The sequence below is a fragment of the Chiloscyllium punctatum genome, chromosome 36 (assembly GCF_047496795.1).
Source record: "Chiloscyllium punctatum isolate Juve2018m chromosome 36, sChiPun1.3, whole genome shotgun sequence".
Lineage (NCBI taxonomy): Eukaryota > Metazoa > Chordata > Chondrichthyes > Orectolobiformes > Hemiscylliidae > Chiloscyllium > Chiloscyllium punctatum.
Window position 1 is genome coordinate 32,215,453 of NC_092774.1, and position 27,756 is coordinate 32,243,208.

Below are 27,756 nucleotides of genomic sequence, written 5' to 3' on the forward strand. Positions count from 1 at the left end.
CACAAATAGAATTCACACCTCTGTTCAAAAAGCTCTGCATTTCAATGGCATTTTTGAGAAGGTAATTAAAACCAAATTCTGGGATTAACAAACCAAAGAGAAGCAACCCATTCTAAAAGATGAAAGATTTAATCTAAAATTGTTTAATATATCACATTTCCATAATACTTGACTCCTTTGACTATAAATTCCGTGATCATGATCTCATTCTCCACAACCATCTGATGAAGGAGCGGTGCTCCAAAAGCTAGTGCCTCCAAATAAACGTGTTGGATTATAACCTGGTGTTGTGATTTTTAACTTTGTCCATGGAAACTCAGGAGTTGTGGGACTGGTAACAGTTGTCATTTTGTGATGTGTTCCAAGTGAAATTTATCCTCTGCTCAGGCACAGGTGAACAGTGTGTTCTTTGACTTTGTGGATGACCAGGCTGGCAGTTATTAAATGCTTCTGTTAACCAGCAGAAGCAAACTGTAGATCGGCAATCGTTACTCAATAGTCCTGGTAATCCTGTTGGGTCAACAGAGAGAGAGAGGGAGAGGATGTCACATCTAAAGTGCATACAGAAAAGTTGTTTTGCTTGTTCAGTCAGTTGAGTTGGCTCTGCACTCAGATGAGAGTAGATACTGCTTTTAATGGATCATAATTAAACACTATGATGGAACACCTTAATTTCAAGGAATGTTGAAAGGGCAAATTGAACTGTAACCTTGAAGAGAGGTGTTCTTCCATTTCTAACCTTGGATAACCCAACTGAGATATTTTTACTGATTGCTCCAGAATCATTTTACTGCTGGATCTTTTCGGGGCAAATAATTTATGGGAGAAAATTTCTATATTGGGAAGGCAGGGAAATTTTAAGAAAAGGCTGTTAAAAGCATTTTAACTGGCCCTACGAGCTCTCGTGGGACAGTGCATTTGCATAAACATTTCAGAGAAATTCTGTCTAACTGTTGGACTGAAAATAGTTTCCCCATTGAATGTTAAACAGCTATTGAGAACATTGCACATTATAAAGTGCGTTCTTGAGGAACGGAGGAGGATTGAACTTGCCAACGTGAACCACATTTTGCAGAGAGAGGAAATGTCTCAGGATTGAAGAGGTTGATAGAAGTCAACAATTGTCAAATTATTTCATGAAAAGTACAGCTGGTATGGGGAGATGACTGGGGATCACAGAAGAGGAGTATCTGTAATGAGCACATGGAAACAAACCCTTCAGTCCAGGCCAACCAGATATCCTAAAGTAATCTAGTGATCCAGTTGCCAGCATTTGGCCCGTATCCCTCTGATTCCTTCCTTATTCATATCCCCATCCAGATGCATTTTTTTCTTCTTCGGAGAATACTTGGGTGAGAGCCAAGATATTGCTATTGCTCATCCTTTCCACACTGTGCCTAACCTTCCCTTTGTGCTAATTGTAGCTGGAGAAGCCTGAAATCTGAAAAGGATTTCCTGAAAAAAAACACTGATTCGAGGTTGGGCTCAGTGATGGATTTTCTAAAGCTTTGCTGTTGTAGTTTTCAATTTGACAAAAAAATTTTCAGTCATTAATGTCCAAGACAGAGTAGATATTCATTTAAGATATAATTGAGATATATATGTTCTTTACAATGTTTTTCCTTCATTACCAGTGATTGTCTGTCATTTGGTACATTGAGCATCATCTTTTTGTGATTCAACAGATATGATTTGAATTGAATTCTGTAAGATGGTTTTGTATTTTATTTAACTTTGTGTTAAAGGTTTCCTTTTCATGACTTTATTAAAATATCTTAATGTATTATAATGAAGCAGCTAATTTATTCTGAAATTATTTCAATTAGTTGGTCAATTGCCGAATAATAGCTGCATAACTGTTGTAAATATTGACACCCAGGAAAGCTATTTTGTTTAATATATCTTATCAAAACAATAAAATTGTTTTTCATAGGAAATAAAATTTGCAGTCTTTTATTAAATGGTTAAAAGTAACTTTGCATTTAATTGCTCCGTTTGGGATTAAACATTGTAACTTTGATAAAAATACTCTTTCAGAGATTACGGTGAGTGTATTAACAAACAAATGTTGCCATTTGCTCTTGAATTACCTCAAGCTCAATTTGAAATTCTTGAATGAGTTGAATAAGGGGTACACAGTGAATATTTATTGCACTTTGCTGAAATTCTCTGCACTGCCAATGTATTTGGTTAAACAAGATATGTATCTCTCCTGATAACTTTGTAATTCTTTGATATTTTATTTGTCAGTGCTCGTGCCCAAACATCCTAAAAAAATGTTTTGGCATTTGGTGAAGTTGTGAATTTTCAATCTGTTTCACAATTAAATGACACAACCAATCTAAAGATTAAATACATATCACCATCTCTTTGCCGTTGTTATAATAGAAAGTCAACATGTAGAATTGCCAATGAAACATAAACCGTGGCTGCTCTTAATGTGGAAAGACTGAATATCAATTGAAATGATCAGAATTAGTAGACATGATGGCATTGTGCACAAACTGTGAGTAGTGGGAGTTCAGAATTTTTCTGATCACTTAATTCTGACACATGCAGTGATGGCAGCATCATAATCTGTTTTATTTGTTCATGGAATGAGAGGATCACTGGTAAAACCAGTATTTTTCATCATCCCTTAATTTCCCTTGAATAGTGGGTGAGGATAAGATGAGGTTGAATTGCAAGGCCTACTGGCTTACACTGTCCCCTGACAAAACAGAGACTTTGGGAGGAGAACAAAAATTGGAAGTTTAAAATATTGATGCTCCCATTTATCTCTCTCAAAAGGCAGTTGTTTGGTCCATCAAATTTGTAATGGCTCTTCTTATAGAGTCATAGAGATATACAGCACAGTATTCTTCCAATAACAGAGTGACCAGACCTGTACTCAGTACTCTAGAAGTAGCCTCACCAACATCCTATACAACCTCAACATGATGTCCCAACTCCTATACGCAGTGGTGTGAACAATAAAGGCAATGGTGCTAAATACCTTCTTAACCACCCTGTCCACCAATGATGCAACTTTCAAGGAACTATGTATCTGAATGCCCCTCCACACCAACATATCTCTGTTTCACAACATGATCCAGGGCCCGACCATTAACTGTACAAGTCCTGCCTTTCCTTGTTTTAGGAAAATGCAAGCCCTCCCCTTTATTCATACCTCTCACAGCTAACCGATGAAGCAGCAGTGTTCCGAAAGCAAGTGCTTCCAAATAAACCTGTTGGATTATAACCTGGTGTTGTGTGAATTTTAACTTTGTACACCCCAGTCCAACACCAGTTCCTCCATATCGTTTCTAGTGAATACAGCCCACCCCTCCTGGTGCTGCCAGTAAGCTTTACAACGCTGATGTAACAACACAGTACCTGCACTCCTGAAAAGTTTACAATTTCTAACAATACTAGCTCCTCATTCACTGCTCCATCTGATACACGACATTGGAAACTTAGTGCAGGAGCCTGAAAGAAATGAGGAGCTTTAAAACAAAAACCTCCTGGAGCTCAAAGCTTTTAATGAGAGCTTGAGCCTGGCGGTAAGTTCAGGTAACCTTTATTGTGACACAACTTTGTTACAGCTTCCGATTCCCCAGTAAAAAGGCATGGAAAACGTTGCTGCTTTTTAAACAACTCTGGGTCAAAGTGTGCATACACCACCCCACCTCACTTCCTTTACTACTGGTAACCAGCAAGTTGTCCCTTTGTAATTGGAACCTTGGTACAACCTTAATCCAGAGGAAGTATTGCCTCACTCAGCAATTTCAACCCAGACCCTGTCTCCATGTAAGATTCTCCCAGCCCATCTGCTGGGGGAGGGTGGTTGGAGATTTGGGGCAAAGTAGAGTCAACAAGACTGCTGTGGGTCTGGAGTCACCTGTCGGTGAGACCGGGTAAAGGATACAGCTAGGGTGACTGAGTGAATCCTTTCCTGAAAAGGATGCGAGTGAATGAGATGGGATTTCCCCTGCCCCCCCAACCATGAAAATGGTTTCATTTATAGGTTCTGAACTCAAGATTTCTGACAGAACTCCAATTCCACCAACTGCCACAGCAGAATTCATACCTGGGAGTCCCCGGAACTGGGTTGATAGTACAGTCAATAATGGCACTCGGCCATCACTCCTTCCCGAGTGCGGGAAGGGCTTTACTCGGGCCTCCACCCTGCTGACCCACCAGCGGGTCCTCACTGGGGAGAGGCCCTTCAGCCGCTCAGAGTGTGGGAAGGGTTTCACCCACTCCTGCCACCTGTGGAGGCACCAGCGTGTTCACGTGCCATTGCAGGGGGTGTCAAAAATAGTTGTGGGGGAAGGCAAGAAATATTTTTTTAAAAATATTTTTATTCGGAACTATTTCAAATCTCTCACAACACCTCTGTATACAAAAGAGAACAATACCAAAATACAGAAAAATAGCAGTACGACAATATCATACTGTGATACTATTAATAATAAGCTACCTATTATTTTACTGGAACAAACTTAGCTTAAACTAAACTACAATCAAATTGAATAAAAATAAAATGAAAAATAATTTAAGTTAATTTGAATTCTATCACATTACTTTATTCTATTTTGCTCACCACATCTCTATTAAGGCTCCCATCCATTGGAGCACCAGTTATTGTACCCGTATTCTTTTCACCCAGCCTTGCCCCATGAGCGCCCACACTGATTCCCACAGCTATACCATGGCTCTAATTAATTCTGCTGGTCAGTCTGCATCAATATAATTTAGAAAGGGCTGCCACGTCTTGTAAAACTACTGTTTTGTGGTGCACCATATTTGTGAGGTCATCTTGGGGGGGGATGCTCCATCACTAGCATATGCCACCACATAAGCCCTGGGGTTTTTTCCAATATCCAATTCATTAAAATGTTCTTCCTTGCACAGTGCGTAAGAATGTTACACAATCTGTTCCTGTGTTCTCTGACAGAAGGCAAATTTGGCAACCCCAGAAGAAGAAATACCGGATTCACTTTAACTTCAATCCCCCAGGATGTCCTTCAGCTCCCTTACTATAGCACTCCAGCATCTCTGGATCTTACAACATGACCAATAGCAGTGTATGAGTGCCTATACTAATTTTACATTTGGGACACCCTGGTGATGCGCCTCTCTTGAACTTAGCTAGCTTCTCTGGCTCCACGTAAGCCCTGTGTAAAATCTTCAATTGCATGCCCTGTGCTTTGTTACATATTGAAATTTTCCTTACATTTTCCCCTATATCTTGCCATACTTCTAATGAAATATCCTATCCTAGCTCCCGATTCCACATCCCCTAAGGTACGTCCCTTCTGTAAATGATACAACGTACTAACTGAAAGAGCGCCTGTACACCAGAGTACTCTTTACTCCACATTTGACCTGTAATGCTGAGCCAGGAGTGTGATCTTCCTCTGTATTTAATCCATTAGCTGCAAGTATTGGAAAACGTCCCTATTAGACAATGCATATTTCTGACTTAGCTGGCTAAATGACATCAAGACCTAACCCTCGAATAAATCTTCCCTACAGGAAATTCCCTTATTCTCCCATGACTTAATGCCGGAGTCCATTGCCCCAGGTTTAAATCCTTGGGCTGCCACCAGTGGGGTAATCAGCGAGGTCTTCAGCCAAATGCCCTTGTCTTGCCTCATTATCCTCCAGGCTTTCACTGTATTTAAAATGATTGTACTCTTACGCTGCTCAGTCTCGGATTTCATCTTATCAATGAATATTAGATTAACGAGGGGACATCTCGACTGCAATGCTTCAACGTCAAGAAAAATCGACCCCGAGTCCCCCCGTGCACAGTCACCCACATATGCTAAGAAAGCGCTTATTTGATATCTCTTCAAGTCCAAAAGGTCCACTCCTCCTCACCCTGTGAGAGCTGCAATTTGGTAAACTTAATTAGGGGGCACCTGTGACACCAAATAAAAGAACCTAGCCAACCATTGAGCCTCAGTAAGACTCATCTGGGTAACAACAACGGGAGCATTCTCATGGGGTACAACAGGCGAGGAAGAACATTCATTTTAATCAGAGCTATTCGGCCTAACCATGATAACGGTAATCCGTCCCATCGCTGCAAATCCCGCTTTATCCTCTCCAGTAATTGTACATAGTTAGCTTTATACAGCTGGTGGAAGGCAGGGGTAATAAAAATTCCCAAATACAAAAACCCTTTTGACGACCATCTAAACAGGAACTACATTCCATCCTTCAGATCAGGCACCTCCACTAATTCTTACCTCCCCACCCCATCGGCATGGCTTCTGATTTTGTAAAGTTGATCTTGCAGCCCGAAAAACTGCCAAATAAATTAATTGTTTGAATCAATCGAGGAACGGACTCCTCCAAATTGGCCAAGAACAAAAGGACATCATCAACATACAGGGTAATCTTATGTTCCCCCATTCCCACTCCTGGCCCCACTATTTCAGGGTCCTTCCTGATAGCCTCAGCTAACGGCTCAATTGCCAAGGTAAATAGCAGCGGTGAAAGAGGACACCCCTGTCGACTACCTCTCCCAGGATTAAAGTTATCTGACTTAGTGCCGTTTGTGATGACTGCTGCCTTAGGATCATTATACAACACCACCACCCATCTTAGCAAAGGTTGTCCCCAGACCAAAGTGCTTGAGGACCCCAAACAGGTATAGCCATTCTATCTGGTCAAATGCCTTTTCTGCATCTAGGCAGGCCACTGGACCCAGGATCAATCTTTGCTGGCATACCTGCACCATGTTCAGTACCCTCCTGATATTGTTGGAGGAGCTACGGCCTTAAAAAAGCCCATCTGATCTTCTTTCACAATACAGAACAACACCTTTTCCAACCTCAGGGCCAGCGTCTTGGGTAGAATTTTAAAATCTACATTCAACAGTGAAATGGGTCTGTATGAAGCACATTCTTCGGGCTCTTTCCCCTTCTTTAAAATGAGGGAGATATTAGCCTCCCTAAGAGAGGGCGGAAGATAATCCTGTGCATATGAATAGCTATATATCCCCAGAGGTAGCTCCACCAACACATTTATGAATTCCTCATAGAATTCACTTGGGAATCCATGTGACCCCAGTGCTTGCCACCTTGGAGATGCTCTATTGCTTCCTACACCCCCTGTATTGTCATAGGCCCATTCAACGGAAACCTGTTACGCGTTTATGCTAGGGAGGTGCAGGATCTCAAAAAAGGCCTGCATTCTCGCTGTACTGTGTTCATCACCCTCTGACTGATATAACTCTGCAAAGTATTCCCTCAATCTAACATTAATCTTCTTTAACTCACGAGTAACTGTGCCAGCCTTCTCTCTAACAGACATAATAGATTGAGAAGCATTTTTCTTTCTAGTGAGATATCTACGTGGCTTATCTCCAAATTCAAACAATCTTTGTTGCGCAAAGCAGACCTTTTTTTCCCCAGTGTGTGCAATGAGTTGGGAGCAGCCCAGAGAGCTGCAGCTTGACCAGTGAAGTCCTATTATAATATACTTCCTCAGCTTTCTGCAGACGGGTCTCCAACACTGTTGTTGCTCCTTCCTCTGCGTCCTTCTAGTCATTGAATAAAAAATAATCACGCCTCATAAATATGGCTTAGTGGCCTTCTACAGTATTTCCGAATTACTGGCCGTACCCGAGTTGATATCCCAGAAGGCTCTGAACTCCTGTGATTTACTCAACAAATTTGCTATCCCGTAACAGGAATGGGTCCATGCACCAATGCTGTGCATCCATTCCACCACTCTTGATTTTACCTTCAAAATACACTGGCACATGCTCCGACAGCTATATTGCCAATTTCACAAGCCAATGTTCTGTCCAAGTAATCCAATGGCATTAAAAAGTGTCAGTTCCCATGTGGTACTTGTGTGGTTTGGAAGAGAAAGTAAAGTCTCTTCCATTAGGGTGGAGATGTCTCCACACATCCACTAATCCCAACTCCTCACACATGTCCACCAACTGCTGAGATTGCGCGGGTGTACCTGCCTGGCCCCTTGGCACCCTGTCTACCTCGGGATCTATTAGGCGATTAAAATCCCCTCCAATGACCATGCCGCATACCCCAAGACTCATTAATTTTGCAACTGCATCAATTATAAATTTAAGAGGGTGCACCGGGGGGACAATACACATTCAAGATGCCATACTCTTCTCCATGTATTAGAGCTTTAAGAATGACGGACAGTCCATGTTTGTTCCTTAATTTGCTCAATTACCTGGAAAGGGAGGTTCTTCCTTCTTACCAGTATAGCCACTCCTCTACACTTGGAACTAAAGGAGGAGAAGAATACCCTATCATAACCTCCTTGCTGCAGTTTCAGATGTTCCTTATCAGTTAAATGTGTCCACCCTTTCCCTCCTGAGGCTTGACAGCACCTCCTTTCTTTTTAATGGGGGAATGGCTCCCTTTTACATTCCAGGTGCACCACCTGAACGACTCAGTAGCCATGGTCATCCAGGGCAGCCCATGGTTTCCCAAGAGGAGGAAGCTTATCCGAGGTGCAGTGAGCAACAAAGACATTAACTCTATAAAGTCTAAAAACTGCTCCTATTAAAAACTACGATAAATAAAAATCTAACTACCACATATAACTTAAGCAAACGCTCAAATAACCCCCAATTATGTAGAGATCTCTTCCCCCCCACCTCCCCAAACCCCACCATTGCCACCATCCTGGCTCCTTTCCACTGAGGCTGTGCCCCAAACACCAGGCAGTTCACAGATTGAAAAACATGTTATTTACATTCTGAGAGTTAACATGGCTACCCATCTCCCCACACCCCTTCTCCATACATCTTAAGTACAGGTATAGCCACCCACAATCCAAAAACAAAAGGATAGCAGTAAAAAAAAGGCCCCAGACAATACGTAACTGACCGATATACTAAATAATTCCAGTTTTTTGTCAGGGCAGTACGTATAAAGCCGAGAACCACAAAAAGGGGCAAAAAAGTAGCATTGTCTGTAATGATGTCCCTCCCGCCTTCACCCTGACTCGATTTCTTTAATTCAGAGAATTCGCAAAGTCCATCGCCTTTTCTGCTGAATCAAAATTATATACCGTCCCTCCATGAGTGAAACGCAATCAGGTCAGGGACCTCAAGGAATATTATATGTTCAGATCCCTTAATTTTCTCTTCACTTCATCAAATGCCCTTTTCTTAATCCAGGCTCCTGAGAAGTCCTGAAAATATATTATTCTTGACCCTTTGTGCATTAAAGTCTGTGGACCTCTTCCCAGTCTTCTTGCAGTTTCAATCACTAACTGTTTGAACTTTGTAATGCAGGAGGCGCACTAGGACCACGCGGGGCTGCGGGTCCGACCTGGACCTGAGCATTTCCATCCGTTGGGCCTGCTCCACACTCAACAGGCCCGACTTCAACTTCAACCCCAGGAATCCAATAAGGTCTTTGCCTTCATCGCATTCCGGAAGAACCATGAGCTGGAAGATTTTTCTTCTATTTTAGTTTTCCAGGTCGTCCACATGCTCCTGAAGGACCCGAACCTGGTCTTCCAGCGTTCAGATCCTTCCTCCTGAGACCTCCGCCACGGTCTCCGATGCCACGGTCCTCTCCTCTGCTGCCTATGCTCTTCGGGCCAACATTTGAATTTCCTGTTTATGCTTTTTCAGCGTGGCAGGTAGTGGTTCCACCGCCGCTTCAATCTTTTCTCAGAGTTTGGCAAACTCCGAGAGTAACTGCTGCTGCCCCATTAAATCCAAAGGGACTGCCCTGGGAGTTTGAGTAATGGCTCCAGGCTCCCCTGATGCAGTAGGGGAGGGCCCTGCCTGCTGCACCCCTGTCGGCCCCTTTCCTTCACTTGCTTTCATTCTGGTCCTAAAGCTGTCAAACCACAATTGTAGCAGCTCCAGACGTTCAGTAAGTTCATGTTAGCAATTCTTTTCTCCTACAGATGGTTAATGAGGTGGGGGGGAGGGGTAAAAGTCCACCATGCCGGGGGTATGGCACAGAGCCCACCACAGCAGACCACTTAAACCACCGCCATCTTGGATTTCCAAGAAAATGGTTTTAAGACCAGTACAGAACAGCTACAGGGTCATACAGCACAGAAACAGACCCTTCGGTCCAACTAGTCTATGCTGACTAATTTCTCAAACCCAACCAGTCCCATCTGCCAGTAATTTGCCTATATACCTCTGAAACTTTCCTATTCATGTACTTTTCCAAATGTCTTTTAAACATTGTCACTGTACATGCATCCACTTTCCTCTGGACACCCATTCCACACACAAACCACTCTCTGTGAGAAAAACATGGAGCTCTTCATGTCTTTTTAAAATCTTTCTCCTCTCCCCTTCAAACTTTGCTCCCTAATCTTGAAAGCCCAACCCCAGGGGAAGGACACCTGCCTTTCACCTCATCTGTAACCCTCATGATATTATAATCCTCTATAAGGTCACCTCTCAATCTCCTCTGCTCCAGTGAAAGAAATCCTAATCTATCCACCTGGCTGTAGGTATATTCATATCCACTTATGATCTGTTCAATGCTGGTGCAGGCTCAAATGGCCAAGTCCTGCTCCCAATTCTCTCACTCTGTATCCAGGACAGCATTGGGAGATTGGGAAAGGGGAGGGATAGATATCTTGTTTGTTTTTATTTTTAAAATGCACTTGATTCCCACAAATAAAATCAACAGGTACAAGTACAGCACATGCAGTATTCCTCATTGCAGCTTCAAGGTTTTGTGTCCTCTCCTTCTGCATTGGCTGCAGCACATTCGGCTTCTTCCCCCCCCCCCCCCCCCCCCACCCCCCCACCCCCCCACCACCCCATCCCCGCCCTGAGCCGTTGATGCTTTCATTGTTTATAAAATCAAGAGAGGGATGGATGGGGTAAATAGACAAGGTCTTTTCTCTGGGAGTGTAGAACTATAGAGTAATAGGTTAAGGGTGAGGTGGCCTGGGGAGGGGACGAGGGATTTAAAAGGAACCTAAGGGGCAATTCATGCAGAAGATGGCGCGTGTAAGGAAAGAGCTGCCAGAGGAAATAGTAGATGCTGGTATAATTATGACACATTTAAAGGGCATCTGGATAGGTTTATGAATAGGAAGGGTTTAGAGGGATATGGGCCAAATGCTGGGAAATGAGACCAGATTCGGTGAGCATATCTGGTCAGCATAGACCAGTTGGACCAAAGGACCTGTTTCTGTGCTGTATATCTGGATGACTCTGGTTTGCCACGCCAGTCTGTTCAATTTCTCTCTGGTGTCGTTGCCTTGATGTCTCATTCCAAAACTCCCCCACCCCCGTGGGGGCACATTAACCATTTTGTGTCTGATTGGTTGTCAAGCTGCATTGCAGGTTCATCCTGAATTTACACATTATATTTTTGCTTCCAAAAATCAGACCTACTCACTCTCAACAGTATCCCAATGTCGTGGAAGATATTAATTTTCAGGTGGAGGTATCCAAAATTCAGAGAGATGTCAGTTGTGACTGTTTTGCTCTTCTGTCCCTGTCAGATCCTGAATCAGCACTTTGAGGAGAATTAGAATGGAGTGAGAACAGAGGGAGAGAGAGAGATGGTGCTTTCAGTTTTGTGGAATAACGAAAGAAAAGAATATTCTGCAGAAAGTAGAATTGCTTGTTCTGAATTTCTACCCTGGACTGACAGTGATGACTTTTGTAATCTCTTTTCAGAGTATTTGATCTGAAGATGAAGTATCAAAATCAACAGATGAAAGGCTTATGCCTGAACCATTGACTCTCCTGCTCCTCAGATGCTGCCTGACCCGCAGTTTTCGACTCTGATTCTCCAGCATTTGTGAGTCACTCAGTCCATCGGGACTTTTCAACTGTGATCCAATTGGTTCCTGTTTCAGTACGTTTTCAGCATCAGTGGGACTGGAAGAGAGACCCTACTGTTACAGCAACGCACGAGTGTGGAGCCTGAAACAGTTATCTGGCCTGGAAAGAGGAATTCAAGGCAGCGAGGGGACATTCACGCATTTGTTTGGAACTGTAGCTTCGGCCATGGAGAATCCATGGAAGTGTGGCGACTGCAGGAAAGGCTTCCGTGTCCCGTCTGCCCTGGAGACACATCGGCGCAGTCACACCAGGGAGAAGCCATTCTCCTGTCCTGAATGCGGGAAGGCCTTCAGTGATTCCTCTGCCCTTCTGAGGCACCGACAGGTGCACACTGGGGAGAGGCCCTTCAGCTGCCTCAAGTGTGAGAAGGCCTTCAGTGATTCCTCTGCCCTGATGAGGCACCAGCGGGTGCACACAGGGGAGAGGCCCTTCAGCTGCCCCGATTGTGGGAAAGTGTTCACTCGCTCCTCCCACCTCGTGATTCACCGGCGGGTCCACACCGGTGAGAAGCCCTTCCCCTGCCCCAAATGTGGGAAGGCCTTCAGCGATTCCTCTGACCTGCTGGCCCACCGGCGGGTCCACACTGGTGAGAGGCCATTCACCTGCTCTGTCTGCGGGAAGTGCTTTACACGCTCTTCCGACCTGCTGAAGCACCAGCGGGTCCACACTGGGGAAAGGCCCTTCAGCTGCTCTGAGTGCGGGAAGGGCTTTACCCAGGCCTCCCACCTGCTGACACACCGGTGGGTCCACACTGGGGAGAGGCTGTTCACCTGCCTCGAGTGCGGGAAGGGCTTTGCTGTCTCCTCCACTCTACTGACGCACCAGTGGGTCCACACTGGAGAGAGGCCGTTTGCCTGCCCCGAGTGTGGGCAGAGGTTCACAATGTCCTGCAGCTTGAACAAGCACCAGCGGAGGCACCAATGCTCCCAACAATCAGTCACCCCAGGACTGAACCTCCTGCCCTTTCTGACAGTGGGGGTAGTGGGAGAGTTGGTAGGCTTTTTTGTTTTCTACTGGGGGAGTGGAGGGGGAAGGGGGGTGGTGGCTCAGTGGTTAGCACTGCTGCCTCATAGCGCCAGGGACCCAGATTTGATTCCATCCTCAGGGTGACTGTCTGTGTGGAGTTTGCATTTCAGGTATCATCCCTCAGGACTGAAGAAGGGTTCTACCCGAAACGTTGACATCTCCATCAGAAATGATTTATCAGGATGTTGTTAGAACTAGAGGGCATGGGTTTAGAGTGAGAGGGGAAAGATTTAAAACGGACCTAAAGGGAAAACTTTTCATGCAGAGTGTGGTGCGTGTATGGAACAAGCTGCCAGAGGAAGTGGAGGAGGCTGGTAGAATTACAGAATTTAAAAGATATTTGGTTGGGGACATGAAGAGAAAGGGTTAGAGGGATTTGGGCCAAGTGCTGGCAAATGGGACTAGATTAATTTAGAATATCTGGTCAGCGTGGACGAGTTGGACTGAAGGATCTGTTTCCACGCTGTACCTCTCTATGACTACCGGTCCTGATGTAAGTTTAGAATTGAGTAACTTTGAATATTTCAATCTTGTTGAATTCAACTCCTGAAAGGTTTCAAATGAACCCCTCCAAGCGATATGATTTAACTACTCCGAGTTGGATAAAATATCCCATCAAGTTCAACATGAATGCGCAGTTGAAGAAGTCAGAAGTCACACAACCCCAGGTTACAGTCCAACAGGTTTATTTGAAATCCCAAGCTTTGGGAGCATTGCTCCTTCATCAGTGCTGCTCCTTCATCACTTCACCTGATGAAGGAACAGAGCTTCGAAAGCTCATGAGTTCAAATCAATCTATTGGGATTGTCACCTGGTGTTGTGTGACTCCTGACCTGTCCACCCCCAGCACCTCTGCATCAGAGTTGACAAATGAGATCAGATTTTATTCAGCATGATTTAGTGAGATATTCATCTGGATGTCCTTATGCCTGAAACATCGATCCTCCTGCTCCTCGGGTGCTGCCTGACCTGCTGCTTTTCCAGCACCACACTCTCAACTCTGATCTCCAGCATTTGCAGTCCTCACTTTTTCCTGGTTCATGTGAAAACTCAACACTGTCAGAGTTACAAAGAGACGCCAGTCATAGAATACTATAGCACAGATACAGGCCTTTCAGCCCAAACCTGTCCATGCTGACCAAAATGTTTGTCAACACTAACCTCATTTCCCTGCACTTGGCCCATATCCTTCTAAAGCTTTCCTATGCATGTATTTGTTGAAACACCTTTTCAATGTTGTTAATGTACCTGCTTCAACCACTTCCACTGGCAGCTGTTTCCTCAGGTGAACTACACTCTGTAAATATTTTGCCCCACATCTTTTCTTCCATTTTTCTCCTCTCACCATAAAAACACGTCCTTGGTCTTGAAATCCTCCCCCTAGGGAAGAGACAGCTACCATTAACCCAACTCTACCCCTCATAGTTTGAAAATATTGCCTCTCAACTTCCTCTGCTCCAGTGGAAAAACATCCCAGCCTAAATTCTGATTAGATAATAATGGCAGTGATGATTTTGGCTGTGTGTGTGTGTGTGTCAAGGATCTCTCATTTCTAAGTCAATGCTGTGCCTCTTAAGTTCACCTGATCTTAAAACGAATGGCACCCCATTCATTTAAAATGTCCATGTTTTCTGTGTAAAGTCGGTCCTGGTCAGGAAATAGGCATTGGTGTCTTATATTCCCGTAGACTTCTTGTGACTGGGTTCATATGCTCTGTTTTGAGATGTATGAGTAAATCTTCAGAACAAAAGATTAATGCAGCCTTTATTCATGTCTCATTATTAAAAACACTTTCTCCATTTACAGATGTGATTGAGAAGCTTCTCCCAATGAATCTTTGACTGATAACAGCATTTGTCAGGCTTTTGAAAGTCACTGCAGCTCTGTCACAGCACAGGGGAGGATTCTTTCAGACAGAACGCGTCATTTAGAAAATTCTCCCACATTAGTCGAGCAAAGTTGACGTCTTTTTAAGACATTGTGAAACTTGAAAGGGTTCAGAAAAGGTTTGGAAGGATGTTGCCAGGGCTGCAAGGTTTGAGCTACAGGGAGAGGCTGAATACGCTGGTACTATTTTCCCTGAAGCTTCAGAGTCAGTCAGAAACATCTGTTGAATCAGGAAACATCTCTTCCTGCAGCAGCTTCAGACAGACTGCCTGCTAAAACCCAAACCAGGGGGAAAGAATGGGACAACTGCCCTTTCATTGTAGAAGTGTTTTAGAAAACAAAATGTCAAACCCTTTTCCCTGATTGTTGCCTTAGCCAGTATCTGTTAACCATTAGTGAAATCCTTAATCCTAGACGAATGGGAAGCTCTGCCTTTTACAACCCCTCCTGAAAATAAACCAACAACGTAATCTTCTTAAAGGAGCAGCATCATCACAACAGAAAGCACTTGAACTGAAACATTTGTAACAAAAGGCTGTACAGTTAGCAGGCCAAGACAACAGGTTTTCAATTTCACCAATCAATTTAAATCAGCCCCATTGGCTACCAAAAACTTATTAAATTTAAATCCTAAAGTTTTGACAACAGGACCAATCCTATCGTAAAGAATTGGCGCTCTGTCATCTGTGTATTAGAGAAAGCATCATTTAGAAAAACAGAGAAGGACATTCCTGACAGAGGAATCGGAGGAGGCATCCCGACAGAAGATGGCACAGAATATTCCGGAAGACACATAACCTGGTTGTAATCTGAGAGATTAAATTCTATTTTGTGTTATCTGAATGGGATGTATTGATTGGAACAGCATACCAGAAGAATCTTGATTTATTCCAGAATACTCAGTAGTTAGGACGGATTTATTCAGTTTATTAGTAGTTTTGTTCACCGTGAGAGTTGGTTAAATAAATTGCTGATTGTTGATTTTAAAGTGTCAGGGATTTACTTTTAACACTACAGCAGGTTACACCACTTATCACACCGACTTTACAGATTAAAGGGCAATGTGCCACTCTTTGGACATTTCGGTTTGAGACCTTGGAGAGTGAATGGGGGGGGGTTGGGGGTGGGTTCAGCCTTCGCTTTATAACAGTATTGAAGACATTCTCTTGAATGCAATGGAGTCAATATTAATCCCAGCCTCATGGTGTGGTTGTGGGTGAATCACCTTAATTTGGCTCCTGACTCAGAAACCGCACAGAGAATCAACTGCTGAAACAATGATTTGCACTTTATTGCACGTCGCAACCACAAATAAAACCTCTCAAGTTCATTCAGCTTCACCCCCCCCAAACTTGGCTATCACCCAATTGATGGCTGAATTTAACTGGGTTTCCACCGACAGTACCCGTCTCTGGAAGTGTCCAGGGGTTTGATGCAGTATTATTCTTCTAAGTACTGCTGCTGCTGTATCGTTCTGGAGTTGAATTTTGGTGGCGTTTCCTCAATTTCAAATCTGTGGTGTGACTTTTTTTTAAGACTCTAACATCACCTCACATTGCTGGAGACCTCAGGTCTGTAGTTTACCTTCTTATCCTTGAGGGTTAGCTGTCTGTTTGAAACAGCCTGCCCTGCAATTAACCCCTCTATGTCAGGGCTTTCCTTCTACAGGCAGAATTAATTGTCCTTTTGTCACACCATTATTAAACAACATCATCTTGCCTGTGCCAAGAAATAACTTATTGTGTTGCCTCCTTCTTCCCAGGGATGGTTAACTAGCAGAAATTAGGCCATTTATCGAATTGAATCTGCTCTGCCATTCAATCATGGCTGATATGTTTCTTAACCCCATTCTCCCTGTAACCTTTGAGCCCCTTGATACTCAAGAATGAGTGAATGGTGGAGCAGACTTAATGGGCTGAATAGCCTAATTTCAGTTCCTGTGGTGTCACAGTTTGTCGTTGGCACTTTCGTTTCTTGGTCCAGAAAGAGTTATTGTTGACTTGTGAAGTTGGGGAAGTTCTGGAGTTTACAGGTGCACACCACGCTCCTCTCTGCCTCCTCCCGGAATAACAATTCTTCCTGAGATACTGGCAGTTCTTGAGATCCCTGGATACAAATTCAGTGTGTCTGGAAGTCTCTGCTGCTACCCTGGAACAGAAGGATTATGGGGAGAAAATTCAGAAATCCGAAGAGCAAAGAAACTTGGGACTTCTAGCTCAGGATTCTCTCAAGATAAACTTACAGGCTGAGTCAGTAGTTAGGAAGGCAAATGCAACAATGGCATTTATTTTGACAGGACTTGAAAATAAAAGCAAGGATGTACTTCTGAGGGTCTATAAGGTTTTGGTCAGGCCACAATTTGAGTACTGTACGCAGTTTTGGGCCCCATATCTCAGGAAGGATGTACTGGTCCTGGAACACGTTCAGAGGAGGTTGATGAGAAAAGTCCCAGGATTGAAAAGCTTAACGTATGAAGAACATTTGAGGACTCTGGGTCTATATTCAATGGAGATTAGAAGATGACAAGGGAACTAATTGAAACCTACACAATACTGAACAGCTGAGAAAGAGTGGATGTTGGGAAAATGTTTCCATTGGTAGGAGAAACGAGGAGCCGAGGGCTCAGCCTTCAAGAAAAGGAAACGGAGATAAGGAGAACTTTTTCAGACAGAGAGTGGTGTATCTATGGAATTCACTGCCCCAGAAGGCTGTGAAGGCTAGATCATTGAATACATTTAACATGGGGATAACTAGGTTCTTGAGTATCAAGAGGATCAAAGGTTACAGGGAGAATGGGGTTGAGAAACTTATCAGCCATGATTGAATGGTGGAGCAGACTCAATGGGCTGAATGGCATAAGATTATAGGAGCAGAAATTATGATATGCTGATGTGTGGAGGAGTGAGGATAGGGGAAAACAGGTAAAGAGGGGAACACAATTAAGGTGAAGCTGGATTCAGATGAATAGGAAATACAAGAATTGTACAATAAATTTCAGACCACATAGAAGCACTGGTACACACAGGGATCTGGGCATATAGATCTCCAAAAGTGGCAATACAGGTGGGTAACGTGATCAAGAAGGCACACAGCACGTTTGCCTTGAGTGTAAGAGTTGGCGAGTTATGTTACAGCTATTTATTCCAGTCACATTCAGAATATTGCATGCAGTTCTGGTCGCCACACTACCGGAAGGACATGGATGCTCTGGGGATAGCGTATAGAGAAGGTTCACTTGGACATTGCCTGGTCTGGAGGTCTCATTATGAGAAGAGATGGGATAAACCTGGATTATTTTCACTGTAAAGATAGAGGTGGAGGGATGACCTCAACAAAATGATGAGATACCCAGATTGGCTGGACGGGGGCGGCATAGTGGATCAATCATTAGCACTGATGCCTCACAGCACCAGGGAAACTGGTTCGATTTCAGTCTCAGGTGACTGTCTGTGTGGAGCTTGCACATTCTCCCCGTGTCGATATGGCTTTCCTCCGATTTCATCTCACAATCCAAATGTGTAGGTTAGGGTGGAGTGGCTATGCTAAATTACCCACTGCCCAGGGATTAGCAGGTTAAGTTGGATTGTCTGTGCTTAAATTGCCCCACAGTGTTCAGGAATGTGAAAGTTAGGTACATTAGTCAAGGGTAAATGTCGAGTAATAGGGATAGGGAAATGGGTCTGTGTGTATTATTCTTTGGATGTTTGGTGTTGGGTCAGATAGTCTGTTAGATAGTCAGAGGCATTCCCACCCCGGGTGGAAAAGTTAACTACAAGAAGGTACAGGTTCAAGGTGAGAGGGGGACAGTCTGGGGGAGAATTGAAAGGGAAGATTTTTCACACAGTTGGATGGTGGATGCCTGGAATACACTGCCAGTGGATGTAGTGGAAAGAGGCACCTTAGCAACACTGTAGGTGTGTCTGGATAGACACATGAATGGGAGGTGAATACAGGGACAGAAACCACGCATCGGCAATAAATAGAAGGTCTAAGTTAGGATTAAGAATTGGCACAGGCTTGGACGGGGTGGGGGTAGGGGGTAAAGTGAACTTTCAAAAAGCAGGGGATACCTGTTTGCTGATGAAGGGGTGGGTGGAGGCTCAGGTGGAGCATAAACACTGACAGAGGCCAATTGGATCGAATGTTCTGGAGACTCAATGGGACAGAGAGAAATGTATCTATTTCAGATGTACCTGCACTTCAGCCGCTTCTGTGGACTATTTCCATAGGGAAGGTGCAATCCCAGGCTCAGAGAGGGTCAGGCCCCACTGGAAGTAAAGTGAGTGAGAGCGCGGCCAGTCAGCATAAAGGAACCCCTTACCCCTCCCACTTCACCCACTAAACAGCGTTCAAGATGTGACTCTCAGCAATGGTAACAGCAGAATCCAACCCGAAACCCTGCGCCATCTCACTTGTGAAGTTGCTGGTGTCTCCACAAGTTGCACGACTGGGTGAAGCCCTTCCCACACACTGGACAGGTGAACGGCCGCTCCTTGGTGTGGATGCGCTGGTGTTTGCGCAGGGTGGAGGAATCGCACAAGTCATTGCTCCACATGGGACAGGTGAACGGCTTCTCCCCAGTGTGGACGCGGAAGGTGAGCAGCAGGTGATACGATCGGGTGTAGCCCTTCCTGTACACGGAGCAGGAAAACGGTTTCTCCCCGGTGTGGATCCGCTGGTGCGGCAGCAGGTGGTGTGACTGAGTGAAGCCCTGCCCACACACGGGGCAGATGAACGGGTTCTTGCTGGTGTGGACACACTGGTGGGCCAGGAGGTGGTGTAACTGAGTGAAGCCATTCCTGCACTGACTGCAGGTGAACAGCCGCTGCCACGTGTGCAAACGCCGATGAAGCTCCAGCGCAGATGGCGAAGGGAAACTATTCCCACATTTCCATGGTTTCTCCATGGTGCAGGTGCCCTCGTCTGTCTCAGACCTTAATAATCAGTTGAAAACTCGTTCACACTTACAGCATGTGTGTGGTGTTACTGGTGAACCCTCTGATAATTGGAACACTCTCATTCAGTCTGTAAAGCATGTTCCAGTCACTACTCTGGTGTGTGGGTATGTGAGACTCTGAGTTTCCAGTCACACTGACGTTTAAAACCTAACTAAGCAGACAGACCTTCTCCCCTTTGTTTTCAAGGCCATCAATATCCACGTCCTCGTGAATCAAGTGACTGTCAGACTTTGATGTGATGTTTGGTCTGAGATTTCTGCCGCCAAATTCTTCTATTGTAATATTCCTGTGAAGTGATTGCAAAGGTCATCACAGTCAGTCCATGATAGAAAATCTGAACGTAATTCTAGTTACTGTGGAACATTCTTTCCTCTTAATCCCAAAGATCTTTGTGTAGATCTATATGTAACTGTAAACCAACAGGGTTATGGGGCAGACTACATACCTCCACGAAGAGTTCACATGGACTCAAGTTGCTGAATGGAACTCTGTAGTGCAGTATTGACACTCTCTTACTGAAGATCTACAATATGCTGCAGTACGATATTACAAGCCCAGAAACAACTGCAAATCAGACAAGGTCTGTTCAGAAGTTGAACCATGAACTTCTGAAACTACTGCTGCTGCTCTTCCTCTCTCTCTCTCTGAATGAAGATTGATCTTCACCCAGACTGCAATTTCCTTGCTCTGTCCAAATATTTGTGAACACAGCCCTTTTTTTGAAGGATGGCATGTTTCCTGATCATCACAATTAAAGGGGTGTCTTCCCCCTGATCTGGACTGTCAGTCAGGGGAGGGCAGGGTCACGTCTTGTTGTTATTGTGTGGAATCTGTGACAGTTGCAACAATTCATCCCAACTCCTGTACTCAGTGCTCTGACTGATGAAAGCAAGCCTGCCGAAAGTCTTCTTCACCGCCCTGTCTACCCATGACTCCGCTTTCTAGGAGCTATGAACCTGCACCCTTACATCTCTTAGTTTGAAATACTGCATATGAAACAGATTTGGTGGTTGTTGGTATGTGTGCTTATCTCAACTCTAATTTGGTATTTTATACTGAGTGCCATGACTGATGAAGGCCAGTGTGCCAAAAAATTTCTACCTGTGACTCCACTTTCAGAGAACTGTGAACCTGTACTCCAAGATCCCTCTGTTCCACTACACTCCTTAAGGTCCTGCCATTCACCATGAAATTCCTACCTTGATTTGACTATACAAAATGTAAGACCTCACACTTATCTATGTTAAACTCCATTTGCCATTAACCTTAAACCTATGCCCTCTAATTTTGGACTCGCCTACCCCAAGAGAAAAGACCTTGCCTATTTACCCTACCCATGCCCCTCATGATTTTATAAATGTCTTTAAAGTCACCCCTCAGCCTTCAAAGCTCCAGGAAAAATAGCCCCAGTCTATTCAGCCTCTTCCTGTAGCTCAAACCCTCCAACACTGGCAGCATCCTTGTAAACGTTTTCTGAACCCTTTCAAGTTTCACAACACCCTTCCTGTAGCAGAAAGCACAGAATTGCATGCAGACTGCAATCTCTTATTTGGAGGTAACTTCCTCTGGTCCCAGACTCACCCACTTTTCCACGTCTAGCCTGTCAAGTCTCCTCAGAATCTTGTACGTGACAATAAGGTTACCTCTAATTCTTCTAACTTCTAATAAGCACAGGTCCAACCAATTCAATTCTCCTCATAAGACATTCTTTCCATCCCTGGTATCATTACGGTCAACCTTCTCTGGACTGCCTCCAATGCCAATATATCTTTCCTCAGGTAAAGGGCCCTAAACTGTTCACAGTATTCAGTTGTGGCCTGACTAAGGCCTTAAATAGGTTCACTATAACCTTCCTACATTTATATTCTATTGAAAAGGCCAGCCTCCCTATTACTCACTGAAATTGGATGAAGAGATTCGTGGACGTGATTCCAAATCCCTCTATTCTAAACTTTTCTCCATTTAATATTCAGTTCTTCACCTCCTGACAAACTGCATTACCACATTTTCCCATCTGCCAAGCTTTCGTTCATTTGCTTAACCTGTCTATATCCCTCTCCAGATATCTAATGTCATCCTCACCACCTGCTTTCACATCAACTGTCTCTTCTGCAAACTTAGCAATAGTACATTCACTTTACTTATCCAAGTAATTCATATATATTGTAAATAATGTTGGCCCCAGCTCTGATCCCTGTGGTACACCACTAGTTACAAGCTGCCATCCTGAACATGCCCCTTACCACAACTGCGGTAGTTAGCCAATCCTCGATCCATGCTAACATACAGCCTCCCAACACCGTGGGCTCTTTGCTTACTATTTCATGAGATGTGACTATCATTGGCTGTGCCAACAACTCTTCCAAAACTGACCTTGAAAAGGTGCCTCTTATATTGCTTCACAAATATGATGTGGACTGCAACAATGTTCAGGAGTGAGTTCCAGCATTTTGGTCAATAACAAAGAAACAATGCGATATATCTTGCAGTCGGAATCCTGTGCTCACACTTGTCTGTTCTTGGTGGTTGAGGTCAGGGTTTGGAAGGTGCTTTTGAAGAACCACCACTCATGCAATCAAGCCAGACTGATAGATTGTGGTCCCAGACTCTGCCATTTTGACTTCCCTCATCAATCTCCATTCTTTCCAGCCATGTTTCAGTCTCAAACTGCCACGCAATGCCTTCTGTTATGGCTTAAGGTAAGAATACACAAGATAATCAATCGTATTTTGGGTTGTATAAATCTTAGCCTGCCAGAATTATTTTCTTAGACTTTAATTAAACTTTAATTAGACTTTAATTGGCTGCATGAAGTGGTTTGTTGGTCAGACTTGCATCATCATGCTCAAAGGAGACAATGCCAATAATATCATTAAACTCCTCTTTTTGTTAAAAAGCACAAGTTCATGATTTATTTTCACAACTTACTGGTATTCACACCTGCACATTCAAGGTCAAATTCAGACATCACAAATGAAAATAAATCATTAATTTTGTTTTACAATAATCCAACAGATTAATTAATAACACACAGTCAATACCAAGTCTCATTAATATGAAATTAAATTTGACCAAATAAAATGTAAAATCGAGATGTGAGATAACAAATGGGGGAAGGGCAGAAGGTAAGAAATGCAGCATCACAGAAGGTGCTCCTCCAGGGAGTGTATTTTACCAACTACAACTGCTCAATATAAACAAACACTCTGACATGATCCTCCGGTTTTAATGTAAACCATAGCCCCATACAGTAGGTACCATTTAAATAAGTTAATAGATACAAGCCTCGAGCAAATCCAGCCTCCAGCCGGACCCCCCGCTTCTTGGAGCTCGGACCTTCCTCCAGCTCCGGGGGGGTTGTTGAGCTCCTGGGCTCCGGCCGCCGCCGAAGAAGCCGCGGGCGCCGGCTCTCTCTCCTCCACCGCCGACATTTTTAATTTGTTTTCTCGTTCACCCGGTAACCGTCACCTCCCCCTTCCCGGGCCCCGGAAATTATACAAAAATAAACAATAAACCCCCACCGGGGACTGTCTCCTTTTCTTCACAACTTTTGTTTGAAAAGTTCCGACTTTAATTTGAAATGTATTTTAAAGGTATTTTCTGAGGTAAACGATGCCTGTCTGCCCCCCTCCCTCCGTCAGAAACCGCCCGCTGAGTCGATGAGAAAACCGCAGCCTCGCGCCGCCATCTTTGTTTTTCTTTTCTTTCCGTCTCCTCCTTCAGTGACGCGCGTCATCCACGCCCCCTCCAATCAGAGCGCACCTTACTCCACCTGACCAATGGCGGCCGGCTTTGCAGTTAAAAAGGAAGCCACAACTCGGAATGTCGCTCTCCGATTCGTCCGCACCGACCGCAGCCTTTGGGATTGGTGGAGAGGTTCGCAGGCCCCTCACTGTCCCCGCCCCTTTACTACAATGGGCTCGAGGGGTTCAGGAGGAAGGTGTTCTCACTCATTCATTCAACAGGAGATGGGCTCAATTTACTGTAATGGACTGTGGGGGTACAGTGTCTCATGTTGAGGAGGAAGGTGTTTCCTCTCATTCAACAGAAGAGGACCTATTTACTACAGAGGTTTGTTTTGTGATGCAGCTGTAGTCTCCCATAGAGCCCTGAGGCTCAGGTTTAAATCCCACTGCTCCAGTCTGTGTAATAACATACTCAATTTTTTTCAGTCATAAGTTACACAACTATAGTCCAACACGTCTATTTGAAATCGCATGGGCTTGGAGCGTAGCCTCTTCATCAGGTGAAGTCATTGGAAAGAAATGTGCAGGAAAGAGAATTCAGATAAATGATCAGCCATGGATGGTGATGAAAGACAGAGCATCTCAACAGTCAATTACCTATTCCCATTCCTATTTCTGATCTTCTTCATACATGACAAGTTGTATATTTTCCAAACATAAATTTTATTTCCATGGTTTAAAAATGAATATTTAAGAATGGTCAGTTTATTCTTTCTCACTTGAGCACATTGTGACCCACAACGATTTAGATCCCACTGTTAATATCATAGCCCCTCTAATGAGATATCAGAGGAATAGTTCATAAACAAAATTTGACACTGTGTCACTCGAGTCGACGCTTGAACAGAGAAAGCGCCCGACAGATATTGGGAAGCTAAAGGTTATTGAAGTGAAATGTTAAGAAGAGCAGGTGAACACCCCCAATAAGGGAACTCACCTGACTGACCTAATTATAATCACCACAGTATCCAGTGCTACTCTTCACCGAACACGGATTACTTTCCTTTTCAGTTTAATGATCCAACTATCTTTTGAATGCCATAATTGAATCTGACTCCAACACACTCTCTCACAAACCATTCCAAAGATCGAAGATTTTCAATCATTAATGAAATATGTTCTGGATCTCTCCCAAAACACAATTCATATGGATCTTGCTTCAAATCATTTGCAGTAAGTTCTTCACATGGACAAATTTGCAGCTTAGAGCATTTGTTTAAATTTTATATCATATTGAGGTGGCAGAGTGCTTGGCATTGCGACCTCACAGCACTAGGGACCCAGGTTCAATTCCAGCCTCAGGTGAGTGTCTGTGTGGGGTTTGCATGTTCTCTCTGTCTGCATGGGTTTCCTTCCACAGTCCAAAGATGTGCAGGTTAGGTAGATTGACCATGCGAAATTGCTCTGTGATGTGTAGGCTATGTGGATTAGTCATACTAAATGCAGGAGAACAGGATGATCCTGGGTGGGATGGTGCAGGCTCAATGGGACAAATGGCCTCTTTCTGCACTGTCGGGATTTTATGTATCTCTGTCTGATTTCTTGCACATGCTACTTTCGGAAAGGGACATTTTACTGTCATGTTCAGTACTGCAGTCTCTATATTTTCATACATACCTCTAAATTAGGTTGGAATGAAATCCCCCCATTTCACTGTATTTTCGCTACCATTCCCCCCCACCCCTTCCATTCCTTATTCATTTTCCCATTACCTGTCTTATGATCCGCCCCCCCCCCTCTTTATATATATTATTGTAGACAGGCTAAATCTAGTTACCATGTCTCTAAAAGATGAGATGAAATATGATTGCATACTTTGAGTCCATTATTACAGCTTGTTAAGGTCTCTTGCCAAAGAGTACTCTCAATCCTGCATCCTTCGGTAGGATTATATTAGGATATCTGGTCAGCATGGATGAGTTGGATTAAATGGTTTGTTTCCGTCCTGTGCATCTCTTTCACTATGACTATCGAATAAGGGCCAGGAGCAGGCAGGTGGGACTAGTTTAGTTGGGGATCACGTACTGAACAGTCTGTTTCCAGGCTGTATGACTTCACAGCCTCAAATGAATGGGGACCAATCCCAAAGGGATATTAAAGGTCTCAAGCACCACCTTAGGCACATGTGTGGACCCCTTCCAGATAACTGAGAGCAGTGGGGCACTGTGAAGTTCAGTACATCAGTTAGCCAGCAAGTTCTCTTCGGGAGACTTGTCTCGAGAAAGGAAGCGGTTTCCTGTGCCATCAACTGGACTGTGGATCAGTTGGGAGCAGGTCCTATATCTCTGACAACATCAGTGGACAGAGTCGAGAGTGTGGTGCTGGAAAAGCACAGCAGGTCAGGTAGCATCCAAGGAGCAGGATAATTGACGTTTAGGGCATAAACCCTTCATCAGCAATGAGGCTTGTGGGCCGGGAGCGCTGAGAGATAAATGGAAGAGGGGTGGTGTTGGGGAGAATGTAGCTGAGAATGCGATAAGCAGATGAAGATGATTGGTCGGAGAGGAGGGTGGGGCGGATAGATGGGAAAGGTGATGGACAGGTCAGGAGGGCGAGTGGAGGCTTGGGGCTATGATAAGGTGGGGGGGGAAAGAGGAGGAGGAGGAGGAGGAGGATACATGAGGAAACTTTTGAATTCCACATTGATCCCATGTGGTTACAGGGTCCCAAGGTGGAATAAGAGGTGTTCTTCCTCCAGGCGTCAGGTGGTCAGGGTTTGGCGATGGAGACAGCCCAGAACCTCAATGATCTTGATGGAATGGGAGGGGGAGTTGAAGTGTTCAGCCCCAGGGCGGTGGGGTTTGTGGGTGTCCCAGAGTGGTTCTCTGAAACAATCCACAAGTTGGCGTCCTGTCTCTCCGACGTAGAGAAGACCACATTGGATGCAATGGATACAGTGGATGACACTGGTGGAGGTCGAGGTAAATTTCTGTCAGATGTGGAAGGATCCTTTGGGGCCTTGGATGGAGGTGAGAGGAGTGGTATGGACACATGGTTTACACTTCCTGTGGTGGTGGGGAAGGGGCCGGGAGTGGGGTGTGGGCTGGTTGTGGGCGCATGGACCTGGCGAGGGAGTCGCAGAGGAAATAGCCTCTCTGGAATGCTGGTAGGGGTGGGGAGAGGAAAATATACCTGGTGGTGGGGTCCGTTTGTAGGGAGCAGAGGCTGATGTGATGTATCCGGAGGTTGGTGGGGTGGAAGTTGAGGATGGTTAGGGGTGGGTTCTGTCCTTGTTCCATTGGGAGGGATGGGGTTCAAGGGCAGTGTTGCAGGATGTGGAGGAGATGTGCTGGAGGGCATTGTCGACCACGTGGGAAGGGAAATTGCGAACTTGGAAGGAGGAGGAGGCCCTCTGGGATTTTCTACGATGGGATTGGTCATCCTGGGAACAGATGCGGCAGAGGAATTGGGAATAAGGGATTGAGTTTTTACAGGAGGTGGGGTGGGAGGAGGCGTAATCTAGCTAGCTGTGGGAGTCGGTGGGCTTGTAGTAGATGTCCACGGTTAGTCGGTTGCCAGAGATGGAGAGGTCCTGGAAAGGGAGATGGTCCAGGTCAATTTGAGGTCGGAGTGAAAGGTGTTGATAAAGATAACGAACTGTTCAAACTCCTGGGAGAGCATGAAGTGGTACTAATATGGTCATCGATGTACTGGAGGAACAGGTGTAGCTAAGGAAAATGGACTGTTCCACGTACCCGACAAAGAGGCAGGCATAGCTGGGTCCCATGTGGGTGCCCATGGCTACCCCTTTAGTTTGGTACATTGGTTTGGATGCCATCTGAGGTTTGTGCGAATCACTTCAGTGGGAACGTGCAGTCCCGGGCTCAGTGAGCAGCACTGCAAGCAAAGCTCACAGAATCCTACAGGGAAACAGGCCCTTTAACCCAACAAGTCCACACCGACCCTCTGAAGAGTAACCCACCCAGACCCATTCCCCTACCCTATTAGTCTACATTACCCCCTAAACAATACACTGCACCTACACATCCCTGAACACACTGGGACAATTCAGCTTGGCTAATTCACTTGCTCATGTTTGGATTGTGGGAGCACCCAGAGGAAACCCTTGCAGACATGGGGGGAGAATGCGCAAACTTCACAAAGACAGTCACCTGAGGGTGGAATCGAACCCTGGTCCCTGGCGATGTGACACAGTGGCACTAATTACTGAGCTACTGTGCTGCCCGTGAGCCAACCTGGGGTTGGGGGAAGATGGGAGGGATGTGGGGGTGCTGTCTCGCAGAAAACAAAGAGAGCTCGCTGATGGTCCCACTGCACCCACTGTCAGAACAGGCAGGAGGTTCAGTCCTGGGGGTGACCC

At 44.8% G+C, this 27,756-nt stretch overlaps 3 protein-coding genes across 3 annotated transcripts in view; 2 read left to right on the top strand and 1 right to left on the bottom strand.

The window, feature by feature from the left end:
- LOC140460058 (uncharacterized) overlaps positions 1-15,710 on the top strand; it is a 50,523-nt gene extending 34,813 nt beyond the window's left edge. Inside the window, exon 6 of the mRNA XM_072554464.1 lies at positions 14,651-15,710. The gene's annotated coding sequence lies outside the window, so the exon portion shown is untranslated. The remainder of the gene's footprint in view (positions 1-14,650) is intronic.
- On the top strand, positions 11,947-15,539 carry LOC140460059 (uncharacterized). The gene is made up of 2 exons (XM_072554465.1): positions 11,947-12,642; positions 15,380-15,539. Exons 1-2 carry the CDS (start codon positions 11,984-11,986, stop codon positions 15,537-15,539), a joined length of 819 nt encoding a protein of 272 aa, XP_072410566.1. The 5' UTR covers positions 11,947-11,983.
- On the bottom strand, positions 15,638-23,682 carry LOC140460345 (uncharacterized). The gene is made up of 3 exons (XM_072554841.1): positions 22,063-23,682; positions 19,144-19,975; positions 15,638-16,879 (listed from the first exon to the last, which is right to left on the bottom strand). Exons 2-3 carry the CDS (start codon positions 19,635-19,637, stop codon positions 16,639-16,641), a joined length of 735 nt encoding a protein of 244 aa, XP_072410942.1. The 5' UTR covers positions 19,638-19,975; positions 22,063-23,682; the 3' UTR covers positions 15,638-16,638.
- Between the last annotated feature and the right edge of the window lie 4,074 nt (positions 23,683-27,756).